General features: G+C 45.3%; 1 protein-coding gene across 1 annotated transcript; it reads right to left on the reverse strand.

The window, feature by feature from the left end:
- Positions 1-13,228: 13,228 nt before the first annotated feature.
- Positions 13,229-13,879, reverse strand: LOC111257832 (ethylene-responsive transcription factor ERF098-like). Its single transcript, XM_022827970.1, has one exon. It carries the CDS (start codon positions 13,840-13,842, stop codon positions 13,459-13,461), a length of 384 nt encoding a protein of 127 aa, XP_022683705.1. The 5' UTR covers positions 13,843-13,879; the 3' UTR covers positions 13,229-13,458.
- Between the last annotated feature and the right edge of the window lie 3,118 nt (positions 13,880-16,997).

Genomic DNA, 16,997 nt, shown 5'->3' on the forward strand with positions numbered 1-16,997 from the left:
TTGTTTGACTCGGGAGCTTCACATAGTTTTATCGGGAGAAAGACCCGTGACAAGTGTGGGTTACAAGAATGCCAAACCAGAGGGTCTTTTAGAATATCCACCCCGGGTGGAGTGATCACATCTGAAAGGATGAGTGTCAATGTGCCTATTCAGCTAGGCCAAAACCTTTTTGAGGAGAATCTTATCATCCTTGACCTGGACGGAATAGATATCATTCTTGGAATGGATTGGATGACCCGGCACCAAGTGGTTCTAGACCCAGCCGCCCGAACCCTCCACATCAACTCGCCCTTTTATGGCAGTTCTACCCTGTTCTTGAACCCTCCTAAGTCCGCACTTCCCTGTGCGTACCCTCTATCGCAAGCCTGACTAGAAAGCCTCCCTGTTGTCTCTGAGTACCCTGATGTGTTCCCAGAGGATTTGCCCGGCATGCCACCTGATCGAGACGTGGAGTTTACCATAGAGTTGATCCCCGGCACCGCCCCCATCTCCAAAAGACCCTATCGGATGCCACCAGCTGAGTTGGCCGAGTTGAAGACTCAGTTGCATGATCTGTTAGAAAAAGGTTTCATCCGACCCAGTGCATCACCCTGGGGTTGCCCGGCCCTGTTTGCGAAGAAGAAGGATGGCAGTCTACGCATGTGTGTAGACTACCGACCTCTCAATGCGGTGACCATCAAAAACAAGTACCCACTCCCCCGCATTGATGTCTTGTTTGATTAGTTAGCTGGAGCTAGAGTGTTCTCCAAAATCGATCTTCGTTCAGGTTATCACCAAATCAAGATCCGACCCTGTGACATCCCTAAGACTGCCTTCTCCACAAGATATGGACTCTACGAGTACCTGGTCATGTCTTTTGGACTTACCAATGCACCCGCATACTTCATGTACCTCATAAACTCGGTATTCATACCCGAGTTGGACAAGTCTGTAGTGGTGTTCATTGATGATATCTTGGTATACTCAAAGAGCGAAGAAGAACATGCCACCCATCTTCGCATAGTTCTCCAATGGCTGAGAGACCATCGGCTCTATGCCAAATTCTCCAAGTGTGAGTTCTGGTTGAATAGTGTCCAGTTCTTAGGACATACTGTCTCTAAGAATGGCATAGCCGTCGACCCCAGCAAGGTACAGGAAGTCATAGACTGGAAGCCTCCTGCCTCAGTGCACTAGATCCAAAGTTTCCTTGGACTGGCAGGCTACTATCAGCGTTTCATACCGGATTTCTCCAAGTTAGCTAAGCCGATGACAGAGTTGTTGAAGAAAGAGGTCAGATTTGTGTGGAACGACAAGTGTGAAGAAGCCTTCAAGACCCTGAAGCATTTGCTAACCACAGCCCCAGTTTTGGCTCAACCCGACCCCTCTAGGTCGTTTGACGTGTATTGTGATGCCTCTGGCACTAGACTTGGGTGTGTTCTTATGCAAGACAACCAAGTCATTGCCTATGCCTCACGAGCGTTACGACCTCATGAGCTGAACTACCCGACCCATGACCTTGAGTTGGCCGCAGTGATTCACGCCTTAAAGATATGGAGACATTATCTGATGGGCACCCGCTGCAACATCTACACCGACCACAAGAGCCTCAAGTATATCTTCACCCAAGCCGACCTCAACATGCGCCAAAGAAGATGGTTAGACTTGATAAAGGACTATGAGTTAGAAGTACACTATCACCCTGGCAAGGCCAATGTGGTGGCCGACGCTCTTAGCCGCAAGCCCTATTGCAACTGCTTGTTGGCAACAACCTTCACTGAAACCTTGTGTCATGAGATGGGAAAACTCAGATTGGAAATTGTTTCCCATGGAACTCTCAGCCACATCACCCTTGACTCTGTTTTAGAAGACCAAATAAGGTCAGCACAAGTAAAGGATGAGGAAGTACAATGGATCACCAGGAAGATCTCCTAGAAAGATGAAGGATATAAGCAGTTTCGGCAGGACGAAACTGGAAACCGACTGGTTGTACCGGCCGACCCCAACTTGAGGAAGCAGATCCTAGATGAAGCTCACCTCTCCAAATTCTCAATCCACCCAGGCAGCAATAAGATGTACCATGATCTACGTCAAACTTTCTGGTGGAGCGGAATGAAACAGGAAATTGCCCGGTACGTTTCAGAGTGCGACACTTGCCAACGCGTCAAGGCCAGTCATCTAAAGGTAGCAGGTACTTTACAACCCCTACCTATTCCCTCTTGGAAATGGGAAGATGTCAGCATGGATTTCATTGTTGGACTGCCTCTTTCATCACAGCGGCATGATTCCATTTGGGTTATAGTGGACCGTCTGACCAAGACGCCCACTTCCTTCCTATCCACACCACCCACACAGTCAAGCAGTATGCAAAGCTGTACCTTGATCGCATAGTTTCCCTACATGGTGTGCCTAAGACCATCATGGGAATAGCTACAAGCATCCATGGGCACCAAAATCATCCGTAGCTCAACCTATCATCCTCAAACCGACGGTCAAACAGAAAGGGTAAATCAGATCCTGGAAGATATGTTAAGAGCTTGTGTCATCCACTATGACAAGAATTGGGATAAGTGTCTGTCATTAGCGGAGTTCTCCTACAACAATAGCTACCAAGCTAGTTTGAAGATGGCACCCTTTGAAGCATTGTACAGACGGAGATGCCGGACCCTATTAAACTGGTCCCAAGCGGGAGAGAGACAAGTTTATGGCCCTGACTTAGTGGTAGAAGCCGAAGAACAACCGAAGGTAATTCAAGCAAATCTCAAGGCTGCCCAATCTCGACATAAGAGTTACTCCGACAGGCGAAGAAGGCCCCTACAGTTTGATATTGGTGATCATGTGTATCTTTGAGTTTCCCCAACCAAAGGAGTGCAACGGTTCGGAGTAAAAGGGAAATTGGCTCCCCGTTACATTGGCCCGTATGAAGTTGTGGAAATTTGTGGACCCGTGGCTTATCGGATCCAACTCCCAGAACAGCTATCAACCATACATGACGTTTTCCATGTGTCTCAACTGAAGAAATGTGTCCAAGTCCCAACTGAGATCTTAGAACAAGGACAGCTTCAAATCGAGCCTGACCTGACCTATGCAGAGTATCCGGCCACGGTCCTGGACCAGAAAGAAAGGCATACCCGGCGCCAAATGGTCAAAATGTACAAGATCCTCTGGAGGAACCACACGGAGGATGAAGCAACGTGGGAAACAGAAGAGTACTTGAACAAGCACTTCCCCGGTTTTCTTTCCAGCCAAGGAGGTAAAGGCTACACACCCCCACCGGTTACTTCTACATCCGAATCTCGGGGCGAGATTCTTTTTAAGGGGGGTAGGCTGTAACAGCCTCGGACAAAAATCCTTTGCGTCAATCTTAATCCGAGCCCCTGATCATCTGTCTTAGTTTTTCCAAGCCTAAGTTTTCAACCTCCAGATCTTCCGACCCCTGCGATCCAACCCCTCGCCGTGGTCTCCTCAGTTCCGACCCCGCCGACCCCCAACCCACCGTCGGATCTTCCTAAGCCATCCCGCAGCATCGCCCTCCAGTTCGAGCAGTGGACCACCGAGACTGATCGGTGGGCCCACGAGATCTTTTCCCCCAGATCTCTCACGACAGGCGCACTCGAGTTGCATGCCCACTTCAGTTTTCCCCCGCCGCGTGGCTCAACTCCTCCGACGCCCGCCGCTCCGCCCCGTCTTCGGCCCGTGACCGGATGGATTCTCGCGCCCCCTTCCCCAATCACGACGGAAGCTCCCCTGCTACCCTTTCTGCAGCACCTCGATGCCCGCACCCATCATCACATCGCCAGATCCCGGCCGCAGAGCCCGATGCCGCCCGTATTTTCCATCACAGTCGCGCCGCCCCGGTCTTCGCTACACGACGATTCCTTCTCCGCCAACCCAGACTGCGGCAGCGACAGCTCCTTTTCCCGCTTGGTCAGAAGCCGCCCCGACAATCTGTTGCTCCGCGCTCGCCCGCGCGCCCGCAGTCGCCTGTCTTCTCACCTGTGCGCCCTCGATCCTAGCACCGTTTTCCCGGTCACTTCCATCAGATCCACCGCAAGACGACGCCCGCCTCCGCCAAATCTTAACCACCAGCAAACCCGCGCCTGCGCCGCCCTGACGTCAGTGCCCAATGACCGCCGGCGTCATCCCCGAAGTCCTGCATCACCACCCTCGTCGCTCAATCGCCGCCCGGGCAGAGCACTCCATCGCTTCTTCCCCGGCCTTCGCGCCGCTCCCCCTTCTCACTCCCGCGCCGCTATAAAAGGGAATGCAGAAGTCCCGCCGGAGTTCCCCTTGCCCTAGCTGCCATCTCTCTTACTCCCTGTTCGAGCTCACAGCGCCACCACCTAAGTCTGAGGAACTCTCCTCTCTGTTCAAGCACAACTACTTTCCCCGATCCACCAGCCACTGCTTTCAGTGCTGCCCAAGAGCTTGCTTGTGATCCACAAGAAGCACCGCCGCCACCGGACATTCTCACCGCCGTCACAAGCCCTTAGTTCTTCCGCCCAAGCCTCCTCTATAAGACGACGGTAGGCTGCCGACCCTTGTTCGCTTCGCCCGACCCCTCTTATCCGCCCGACCCCGGTTCCATCTCGCCCGACCCTGTCTGTTCCGCCGACCCTTCTTCGCCTCACCCGAGGGCTCGGCTGTATATTTTTGTTTGAACCGAGGGTGTATGTGTAAAACTTGAGGACCTTTCAGCATTGAGTCTGAGGACCCCTAGCACATCAAACCCTCTAGACTAAGGGTCAGATCATAAGTTCCTTCCCTCCGACCCTTACCTCTTGATCTCCATCAACTCCATTGAACCTCCCCACCCTCCTGTAACTTGTCGCAAGTTTCTAGGCTCAGACTTGCAAGTGTTGCTTTTGAAATAACCGTCTATGCTAACCAATGCATTGCATTCGTGTAGAGCTGCGTCTCGCCGACGGCTACTACGAGCTGCACCCGGCGCCAGAAGACGACGGTGTAGCTGAGCTCCTGCCCCCAGAAGCCGAAGCTGCCCCAGAAGTCGAGCAGTTCCCTTCCTCTTTGCTCGAAGGCAAGCCCCGGTTGCACGAATCCCCCTATGTTTTACCAGACTTGCGCATGCCTTCTTTAACATGCTTGTGCATTTACGTATAGGAGTTGTTTGGAACCCTAGATGCATAACTTAGCTCCCCTGATCTGAACACTAGCTGTTGGACCGAGTAGATGCTTGCTTAAATAGGAAACGGTAAAAGCCGAGTGATTCCCTGTCACTCGCGAGTTGTAGGAGTTGGATGTTTACCCTTCTGTCACAACTATAAGGACGATGGATGGGGCAGGGTTTGAGGTAACTGTTTGGTGGTCGGATGATCGCCCCGTCTGTCTATAAAACTTGCTAAGGCCCGACAGTGGTGGTGTTCGTGATCAAGTGTTTGAAAGTACTAATCTCATACCTAGTATGGGATGGGGAAGCCTAGTACCTGATTGAACTAGGGCGTGGCTTATACCCCTGCTGTCCCTGGAACGAGGTTCCCATGGTGCATCATGTGGGTGCAAGTGCGGTCACAGTACGGTAGAGACCGGGACTGTGGAGCATTGCATGCCAAGGGAAGTTTAGACCTGACACGCGCCTGGGAATTGATGGGGACGGCCGACACAGGAAGTGGCCCTTGTGGTGCGTGGATGTCGTGAGATTAGGTTCGCCATGCATGGTTAAGAAACTCGAATCGATTCGTCTGCCTCTCACAGTTTGAGACTGCTTGATCGCTATGTCATCCTGAGTAAGTAAGGAATCTGATGATGACATGGTTTTGCTGATGTTGTATATATCTTTTGGTTGGTTCTATGATTGCTTAGAATAGGTTGCAAACTTAGACCGGATAATGAACTTAGAACCGAAGCTAAAACTTGAAAGTAAGGATACATCTAGCGCTTTTGGCAAACAAACCCCTCAGTCAAAATGCCTTGCATGTCTAGAAGAGGTAGTTTAGAGTGCTCCCTGTCGGTTAAGTCTTGTTGAGCTTAGTAGCTCAGCCTTGTTGTGGCTCTTTCTTTTCAGGTGAAGTTGCTGCCTTCGATCTTCCTTCTGCTGGCACTTGGCCACCCCAACTCCCTCCGGGTTGGACGGTTGAGTGGGATCCTTCCTCGGACGGCGAGGAGAGGGATCTTTGACGTCCCGGTTGGCCTCACCGGGATGTCCGACCCCGACGAAGTAGCTTCCGCTAGTCGTTTTACGTTTTTGTTGTTGTTTTCCACTGAACCTTGTAAAACTCTGATGTTGTTTTTACGGTCAAACTAAATGGTTAATTTGTTAACTCGGTGGACATGGTGTATTCTCTGGAACCGCTCACCTTCGTGTGGGTTTGCTATTCGGTCCTGTTCAGTGGTTAAATCGGATGAAATCCGACGGCACTTCGGGTTTACTCGGTTAGGCATGAGCGTCGCGTATCATGCGGCTAAATCATGGTTAACTAAGCAAATTTGAAGGGGATCCGCCACACCATATCTCTTGTATGAAACCATAATATGACTCCTTGCTATTATTTCTATCTATGGCATCTATGCGGACACCACTATTCTGGTTCGTGCTTTTCTGGTCCTGGGCTCTCGTGTAAAATGTATAACCATTTATCTCATAGCCTTGGAATTTCACGATTGTGCTAGCAGGTCCCCTGGTTAACCAAGCGAGCTGTGGGTGAATCTCAGAGTTACCCATAAGTTGTTAGCGCAACCAGGAGGGAAAAGTTTCCATATGATGATGTGTAAGCCAAGCATCGGATTTGATCGGGTTTTTGGAAACTACCATCTGCCTGTGCTGCTCGATATACGGAGACACAAAGGATGACTGTTGTAGAACAGTGTAGTGTGCCTTGTCGAACAAATCAATATCATTGCTCAAACTTGATTTCCTTCCAAGGGTGCCCATTCCCCGGAGCCTCCCCTCGTGGCATGAAGTTGGAACCCCAATCGAGTCAATTGAATCAATAAAATCAACATAAAACTCGATCACCTCCTCTGTTCCATATCCCTTGACGATGCTTCCTTCTGGACGGGCACGATTAAGAACATAGTTTTTTAGGACTGTCATGAACCTCTCGAAAGGCCACATATTGTGCAGGTATACAAGTTCGAGAATACCAATCTCTTTTACTAGGTGAACCAGTAAGTGCGTCGTAATATTGAAGAAGGATGGTGGATATAACAACTCAAAACTGACAAGACATTGTACCACATCGTTCTGTAGCTTTGATAGCTTGGATGGATTGATTGCCTTCTGTGAAATCGCATTGAGAAACGTGCATAGCTTTACGAGTGGCAACCGAACATTTTCTGGTAGAACACCCCTCAGTGCAACCGGAAGCAACTGGGTCATCAACATGTGGCAATCATGGATCTTGAAATTTGTAAACTTCTTTTGTTTCATATTTATTATTCTCTTTATATTTGAAGAGTACCCAGACGGGACCTTCATACTATTCAAGCATTCAAACATGGTATCCTTCTCTTCCTTGCTGAGAGTGTAACTGGCAGGACGTAAGTAGTGCTGTCCATTATCTCTCTTTTTCGGATGTAGGTCATCTCGTTGCCCCATGGCTTTTAGGTCCTGTCATGCTTCCAATGTATCTTTCGAGGTCCTATAAATACCCATGAAGCCTAGCACGTTGACGCAAAGATTCTTCATCAGGTGCATCACATCTATTACATTGCGAACCTCTAGGATTTCCCAATAAGGTAGCTCCCAAAATATTGACTTTTTCTTCCACATGGGTGCACATCCGTTATCGTCGTTCGGAACAGGTTGGCTACCATGACCCTTTCCAAAGACTACATTTACATCCTTTATCATCTCGAAGACACGCTTTCCATTATGGTGTGCAGATTTTTTACGATGGTCTGGCGCCCCTTTGAAATGCATCCCTCTCTTTCTCAGCTGGTGGTGAGCAGGGAGAAATCGATGATGACCCATATAGATGACCTCCTTACAGTGCTTCAAATACATGTTGTCTGTGTCATCTAAACAGTGGGTGCAGGCCCGATATCCCTTATTTGTCTATCCCAAAAGGTTACTCAGTGCAGGCCAATCATTGATGGTTACGAACAACAATGCTCGCAGATTAAAGATCTCTTATTTATCCTCATCCCACACACGTACACCTTCTTCCTTCCAGAGCTGTAAAAGGTCATCAACCAACAGTCTTAGGTACACGTCAATGTCGTTACTGGGTTGTTTTGGGCCTTGGATAAGCACCGGCATCATAATGAACTTCCGCTTCATGCACAACGAAGGAGGAAGGTTGAACATACATAGGGTCACATGCCAAGTACTATGGCCACTACTCAACTCACCAAATGGATTGAATCCGTCAGTACTTAAACCAAACCTTATGTTCTTTGCTTCACTTTCAAAGTCCGGAAATGCTCTATCAATTGATCTCCACTGGGCTCCATCTGCGGGGTGTCTTAGAATCTCATCTTCCATACATTCTTCTTTGTGCCATCACATCAACTTAGCATTCGCCTTGTTCCTGAACAAGCGCTTCAAGCATGGTATTATAGGGAAATACCACATCACCTTCACGGGAACTCTCTTCTTGGGAGACTGCCCCTCGACATCACCAGGATCATCTCGCCTGATCTTATACAGTAGCGCTTCGCAAACGGGACAAGCATACATTTTCTCGTATTCATCACCACGATAGAGGATACAGTCATTAGGGCATGCGTGTATCTTCTGAACATCCAATCCGAGAAGACAAATAATCTATTTAGCTTCATATATTGTGGACAGTAATTCATTATTCTCGGGAAGAATCTTTTTGACAATGTTCAACATCCCATGAAATGCCTTATCGGACACACCATTTTTTGCCTTTCATTACACAAATTCTAGTGTCGTACCTAGTTTTTTATGGCCCTGCTGACAATCTGGGTACAACAATTTTTGGTGATCATCTATCATGCGCTGCAACTTTGCTGCTTCCTTCTCAGTTTCGCAATCTCTGTGTGCATCTCGTAGCACCTAACCAAGGTCATCAGTAGGGCCATTTTCTGCAAACTCATCTTCATCAGCCTCGCCCATTGTAGTATCTGCAAAAGCTTGGCCTGTAACCCAGTCTGGAATGCTGTCATCTTCCTCCTCCTCCTCGCCATCTTCCATTACAACCCCTCATTCACCATGCTTGGTCCAAACCAAATAGTTAGGCATGAAATCATATCTAAACAAGTGGCTGTGAATAGTCTCCCAGGAATCCTTTGAATAGTCCTTCTTATTATTGCATTGGAAGCATGGACAACATATGAACCCATTCTCTGGCTTGTTCGCTTTGGCCACTTCGAGAAAATAATGCAAGCCATCAATAAACACCTTGCTCTTCCTGTCTGCATTATACATCAATTGCCAGTCCATCTGCATCGTATTACGCATGAAAATGGATTACACTTGACAATGGATTATGCGTGAAAATTGATTACACTTCAAAATAGATTACGCATGAAATTTGATTACACTTGAAAATGGATTACGCGTGACAATTGATTACACTTGAAAATGGATTCACGATTGAAAGTATGTCAAACGTTGTAGTGCAAATAATGCTGAAAGTTTAGATATAGATACAAATACACATATTTAAATTAAAGATCCAAACAACATGATACAATACAACAAGCCATCCACTGGTTATTATCTAGGAGGACTTTAAGCATCCTTGGGCGGTGAAGACTAAGGTTCCGCTGACCCAGCCTCATCCTGTGGTTTATTTGTGCCGCCTGAAATGGTAGTACTAAGTGTACATGAAACACCCGAGACTGAGGGTGGAGCATAACGACCACCAAAAGGAGGTTCCTGACCCGCGGCAACAGCTTCTTCATGACGTTTCTACAAATAATGAAGCATTTCTTTTTCCAACAAGCTCATTTTCTTCGGCTTATGCTGAGGGCCAACTATGATTTTCCCCTTGCCGAAAGAGGAACGACGATCGCCCCCACCATCGCCACTTCCTCCAGTAGCAGAAGCCATCTATGTACAAAAATTCTTACCTTCGCACTGCAGAACTTGTTGAACTTGAAGACCGTGATCATCTCGGTGATCATGTTCTCAACTGGGCAGCATCGTAATTCGTCATGGAAGAGCTTTGATTTTACGAGAAAGGGGACAGAGTCTTCCACGATGTCTGTTGCTGCTCTTTCTCATAAAATCGAAGCTCCTCCTTCACGTTCGTTGCTGCTCCACGGAGAACATGCTTACCGAGATGAACATGGTATGCCTGCAAAACTTGTTGAACTTGAAGACCGTGATCATCTGGCGAGCATGTTCTCAACTGGGTGGTACCGCACTTCGTCATGAAAGAGGTTCAATTCTACAGAAAAGGGGACACGGTCACAATGTCCGTATCCACTCTTTCTCGTAGAATCGAACCTCCTTCTTGACATTCGTTGCTGCTCGGCGGAGAACATCCTCGCAGAGATGAACACGGTGTGCAAGTTCAACAAGTATGGATTTGAAAAACCATATTGAATTTGATAAGATAAACCGTCTAGACAAGGTAGCATCATTCTTAACCCACTGCAAGAATGCATACTATATATGACACATCAATCTCCCTCACATTCTAGCTCAAAATACCCCTCCATTTTCTACTTCATCACATTCTAGCAAATAAACTTTCCATCTCCAAAGCATAAATCAAAGCGTAACAAGAGGATGAAGTAGAAAACCTTCACAACACTTGTGTTGGCTGAGTGAAATTCCCATGAAAATGAGGGAAAAAAATTCGGGCAGCACCTCCCTTGCTTCGGCACCATCGGAGAGTGGTGAAGCTCAGCTCTCTGTCTATATGATGGACTGGCTTGGGCTGGAGGAGGAAGAAAGGCCTCTGTCTTAGTATATAATGGGGATGAGTTTTTATTCCGGTTAAAAACTCCAACCAAGATAAAAAGGAATACCCTTTTATCCCGGTTGTAATTACCAACTGGGAGTAAACTTTTTATCCCGGTTGGTAACACCAACCGGGACAAAAGGTCCACCCTTTTATCCCGGTTGGAGGCTCCAACCGGGATAACAAGGTCATGCCATCGACGCCCCGGAACTAGCCGTTGCAACCGGGATTAAACGGGGGCTAAATCTCCCCTCCATTTTTGCCTACCATGGCGCACCCCCTTTTGTCCTGGGCCAACTTTAAAACGGGGCAAAAGGGGGCGCATCGAAATTCAGTTCTCTACTAGTGATGATAGCAATGCATAACCACTACTAAAAACCCTAAAAACACAGTTGTTAGCTTGGAATTTAGATAAGTCAGTTGTTCAAAATCCAAGTTGTTTAAGAATATCAAGATCTGGTCTAGGTCAAGAGCCACTAGAGGTGGCCAAGAGGCTAAGAACTGACATCGACAAAGTTGTAGCTTGATACTTGAGAGTGCCCTCAAGCTACAATGTTATTTTTTTCTTTGACCAACATTGTATCTTATATCATATTAGAGGAAACTTACATACACCTAGGTGTCTACTGTTTGTATCTGTACAGTTTCCCTATTTGTCCAACAAATTGTTAGTTGCTTTATGTGGAGAAAAAGTTTTTTTTTGTCTCAAGACCAAGGGAATAAACTCAGTATACACACTTGGTCTACAATATACATGTGATCAAATATTTTTAAAATATGCATGTATATGTTGGTGTGCCAACCTTCCTAGAAGCAGAATTTGCATTTTTTTTTTGCAAATCACATAGTACTAATAAAGACGCTCACATACACGCAAGCACACTCGCCCCCTACGAACATACGCACGCAATGCTACCTCTATGAGCACCTCCGAAAGACTGAGCCGGCAAATCGCCATTGGCGCCTCGCTGTCGACAGGCACATCGCCTACCACTGAAAGAATAGCACCGGTTAAATCCTAGAATAAATCCAGGGAAATGCGAGCACCAGTGTCGAGTTGAGGACTCGAACTCTGGTGGGTAGGTTACACCACAAGAAACCTTACCAGCTGAGCTATGCTCAGTTCGCAAGCAGAATTTATATTACATTCTGCAGTTTAATTAGAATATATACTTTCTGATATATATTCATAGCAAAATAATTTTTTTATAAATGACAATTCAGGAGAATTTTATTTGAAATGGACTAGATCCCTCTTGCTATTATTGGAATATTTGGATTTCTTAGCGTTGAAATCTGCAAAGATCTGAAACCTAGATTGATTGAGTTTTTAGGGGAAAATGAATAGATAAGTTGATCAACTGCTTGCTGGTTGAATATAGTGATACTATAGCAGCAAAGTATATTTGTGTCACATCAGTACATGGAGTAATTGTGGTATATCCGTACTCAGCTATCAGACAACTAACAAACAGTACTTGAGTAAATGTTTTCGAGTCGGTTGAGCAAATAAATCATGCATCATATCATGTCAAAAAGAATAAATAGGTATTATATACCTAATAAACAAAGGGGGTGTTTGGCTCGGGGGCTAAAGTTTAGCCGTGTCACATTAGATGTTTAGATACTAATTAGGAGTATTAAACATAGTCTAATTATAAAATTAATTATACAGATGGAGTCTAATTCGTGAGACGAATCTATTAAGCCTAATTAGTCAATGATTTAACAATGTGGTGCTACAGTAAACATTTGCTAATGATGGATTAATTAGGCTTAATAGATTCATGTCCCGAATTAGCCAGGGTTGCTGCTTGAATATAGTGATACTATAGCAGCAAAGTATATTTGTGCCACATCAGTACATGGAGTAACTGTGGTATATCCGTACTCAGCTATCAGACAACTAACAAACAGTACTTGAGTAAATGTTTTCCAGTCGGTTGAGCAAATAAATCGTGCATCATATCATGTAAAAAAGAATAAATAGGTATTATATACCTAATAAACAAAGGGGGTGTTTGGCTCAGGGGGCCTAAAGTTTAGTCCTGTCACATCGGATGTTTAGATACTAATTAGGAGTATTAAACATAGTCTAATTATAAAATTAATTACACAGATGGAGTCTAATTCGTGAGACGAATCTATTAAGCCTAATTAGTCCATGATTTAACAATGTGGTGCTACAGTAACCATTTGCTAATGATGGATTAATTATGCTTAATAAGTTCGTGTCGCGAATCAGCCTAGGGGCTCTGCAATTAGTTTTATAATTAGTTCATGTTTAGTCCTCCTAATTAGCATCCAAACATCCGATGTGATAGGGCTAAACTTTAGCCTTTGGTATCAAACACCTCCAAAGAACACATATATTACGATGGTATAATAACTAATTAATTAGACCAGATAATATCATTGTAATTGGCAGCACGAAATATTACTCCAGGCTCACACATGCATATACATATATGTAAGCACCGACCTGCTGATTTATGACATCGGCAGAGTTCTTTATTTAACACCTGGTATTCTAGGATCTGGGTATAAGAAGTTCGATGGATCGATGATCCCATCCATCATTGAGGACATTAGGTTATGATGAGGCATGCACGGTTTATCTGATAATCGGCAGGTAGCAGTTCTATGAACGCCTTTTCTCCTTGCCGTCCTTGATCAGAAGATCCTGCAGTACCTTATCATCCAGGTACTCCAGCTCGATTACCTGCTGGCTGCTCGCACCACCTCCATGCTGTGGATGCTGGGAAGACGACGATCCGCGCACATAGTTTTGCGTCTCCGAGGGGAAGTTGAGCACGGCGAGGTGCCCTCGCATGCGGTACGCCGCGCGGTCATACGCCCGCGCCGCTTCCTCGGCCGTATCGAACGTGCCAAGCCAGATGCGCGCGCTCTGCCGCAACGAGTCGCGGATCTCCGCGGCGAACTTGCCCGACGGGCGGCGTCGCACTCCGCGGTACTTTGTCTCGCTGCCGTCCTTGCCGTCATCAAAGCATCCGCAACCTTCCATGAACTGATCGCTCAAGCGATCTTACAACAGATGCTGAAAATCAAGACAGTGATGTTGTCTATAATTTGCTTGCTAGGTCACACCAAGAACAAGCCTGCCATTGGGACGCTAGCTAGTTCTGTGGTTGATTCACTGCTTGCGCTGTGGCAGCAATGGGGTTCTGTATTTAAGGTAGTGGCTAGCGTGATGATATGCCCTAATGGAAGCGAAAAGCTCAGGACAAAATAAGATGCGAATTCTCGCAAGTGAGAAGTGACTGAGGTGACGTTGTGGACCATGTAGCCTCTTATTCATCTCTTTTGACTTTTGAGTACCCATACATAGTTGTGCCATTTAATTGAGACTAAGCCCATTTCATGGGTAGTACTATCTTCCAAAAGGACTAAACGTGTTAACTGAGACGAAGTCTTTCAAATATAAGGTTCATTTTATGTGAAGAAGCAGGATGAGGTTGGGAATATAATTAATACAAAGATAGAGGAGAGAATGACAATGGAATATAAATAGCCTGGCAACATGACTTTAGGGCACATGATAAATGAGGTAAAAACATCCTTCAAAAGAAGTTATATAATATGAAATATGGTTATAACCTAATTAGTACTCCCTCCATTCCAAATTGTAAGTCATTCCAACCTTTTTGAAAGTCAAAGCATATCAAATTTGACCAAATTTATCAATCAAGTACTAACATTTATGATACCAAATAAGTACCATTAGATTCTTCATTAAATATATTTTTATAGTATACCCATTCGGTGCTATAAATATTTATAATCCTCTCTATAATTTTGGTCAAATATAAAATGGTTTGACTCTCCAAAAAAATTAGAATGACCTACAATTTGGAACGAAGTGAGTACTACGCTATGCTTGTAAATGGATGGATGATAGATCATATTCATCCGTAATGTGGTTTTTCTTTTGTTTCTTTATTAATGTTTGTTTCTCTATCTTAATAACTATCGCACAGATAGTTCTCGTCGGACACCTGTTTGAATAAATGTATAATAAGACGGGACGGAATCATATCATATCACCTTGTCTGTATATTGGTAATATATAGCTAGGTCTCGTGCTTGAATCACTATACATTAATAAAAATTATTGGCACAAAGCTAGTTTTGGCATCAAAACATGCATGGTGCGTGCTAGACCCAATATAGTTAACCGAATATATAGTACACAGTTCAATTCTTGTGTGTTGGTGGAATGTGCAGTGCATGGGCATGCAGTGTCAGGCATGTGTATCGGAACACTGTCTGTTCCTACCAATCATGTAGTAACATCTTCCATATATCAGGATGGTGCTAATTACCTACCAATGCTGAAAGTAGCCTGGTGTTCGATCCGACTACATGTGTTGCACATTTGATTTGACGAATCCGATGCGTTATTTGCTACGCAACAAATTAAAGAAAAAGTTCGCGATTCTGCGCTGCTCTAGCTCAGCTTTATTGTGTATCCGCCTTTCCCATAGAAAATATATATTATTGTATTCAAGTATATAGTGTTGGAGGGGAAATATAGCATGCGCGCGCTTAAAAAAAACAGATACCCTTTAGTGCATTGTGCGGTCGTCTTTTATTCTAGATGGCAGAACAGTTGTTTTTGCATTGTGCTATCTTTCCTAGTAAATATGAGTCAGTTTATGACCCTGATATTCAAATTATATTTCCAACAGATAAAATAAACACTCAGATCACTCTTAGAATAACGAATTGAATTGGCGGTGGTCAAACACCTCAAGCGGAGATTCGGTGGAAACTCCTTTTCGAGATTCAGCCTATGGGAAGATTCGCGTAGACAAGATCACGTACGGTGCTTAAGCGAAATATGGGACAGTCATTTAGACAAGCTTGGGCCACTCAGAAGTATAATACACTATGTACAGTGCTTTTGTAGGGAGATGAACAGTACAATGCTCCTTTCAACTGAGATAAAAAACGGCCCCTCACCGGCGTGCCGCGCTTGGTGGAGCCGGTCATTTCCCGTGCGAATGCTCACCGCCGTAACAACTCCGGTTGTAGGTATACCACTGACCAGTCGGGGAAAATGTGCTGTCCCTTACCACCTTGGAGTGGCCGGCCCTGCCGCATCACTGCTAGCCGTTTCCCTCTGACACATAGCTCGCGGGGAAGGGAGGAGGGTGACGGTTGTTTAGCTGCTACTCTTCTCCTCTAAATTGTTGTGTCGCCTTGGTCGCACATCTAGCTAAGCATGGTCATTTATTTTGAGATGAACCCGCCTGACCGACCCGTCAGCCAGCCTCAGTCTTTCTCATAATGACGATGTTTTAAGGGGAAGGTGCGCCTTTGATAGGAATTATCACCGGTAGGAAATGACTTTCCATCCAGTTACATATGTCTCGGTTGTTTTTAGATCTGGGACTAAAAGAGTTTTAGTCCTGAGTCAAACAGCCACCAAACAGCCACCACCGACGGCCACCTCCGATGGGAGCTTTAGACTCGGTTAGTAATATCAACCAGGACTAAAGAGTCCCCTTTAATCCCGGTTGTAATAGCTAGAAACGTCTAGGAATGATGAGGGAATCTGGTGGGGCATTTAGTCTTGGTTGGTAACACCAACCGGGGCTGAAGCCCACTCATTTAGTCCCGGTTGGTGTTTCCAACCGGAACTAAATGCCCGCGCTATAAATAAATGCCCACGTTATAAATAGTGGACTTGATCAAGACTAGATACAATGATGAACCATTCATCCTCACCAATGATGTGCATAAGGTTTTCAATGTAAAGGACATGTCTAGCAAACCCAAGAAAAATTTAGAAGATAAAGAAAAATCATGAGAGCCAAAGCGGCACATAGTTCTTCCAGTTAAAAGAAAATCATGGGAGTCCAGGACAAAACAAACCAGTCAGATAATTATGATTAGTTTGATGGCATGCCTCCATTCGCTGTCGATGTTGACCCAAGCATCATGCTAGCCAAAGAAGAGACTCCGTACTTACACCGAGATCATAACCAAGGAACTTTTGTCAACAAAAAGTTTTTTAACTTACATGTAATGCAATATATATATATATATATATATATATATATATATATATGGTGCACCTTTATGTAATCCTCTATGGCCATCAGAACCTTTCAATTACATTGTAATGCAACCTTTATTCGATCAATAAAAAAATGT

The sequence above is a fragment of the Setaria italica genome, chromosome VII (genome assembly GCF_000263155.2).
Source record: "Setaria italica strain Yugu1 chromosome VII, Setaria_italica_v2.0, whole genome shotgun sequence".
NCBI classification, from domain to species: Eukaryota; Viridiplantae; Streptophyta; class Magnoliopsida; order Poales; family Poaceae; genus Setaria; species Setaria italica.

Bases quoted from the DNA above. Each gene is read 5' to 3' on its own strand.
- LOC111257832 (XM_022827970.1), bottom strand. From the start codon at position 13,842: ATGGAAGGTTGCGGATGCTTTGATGACGGCAAGGACGGCAGCGAGACA.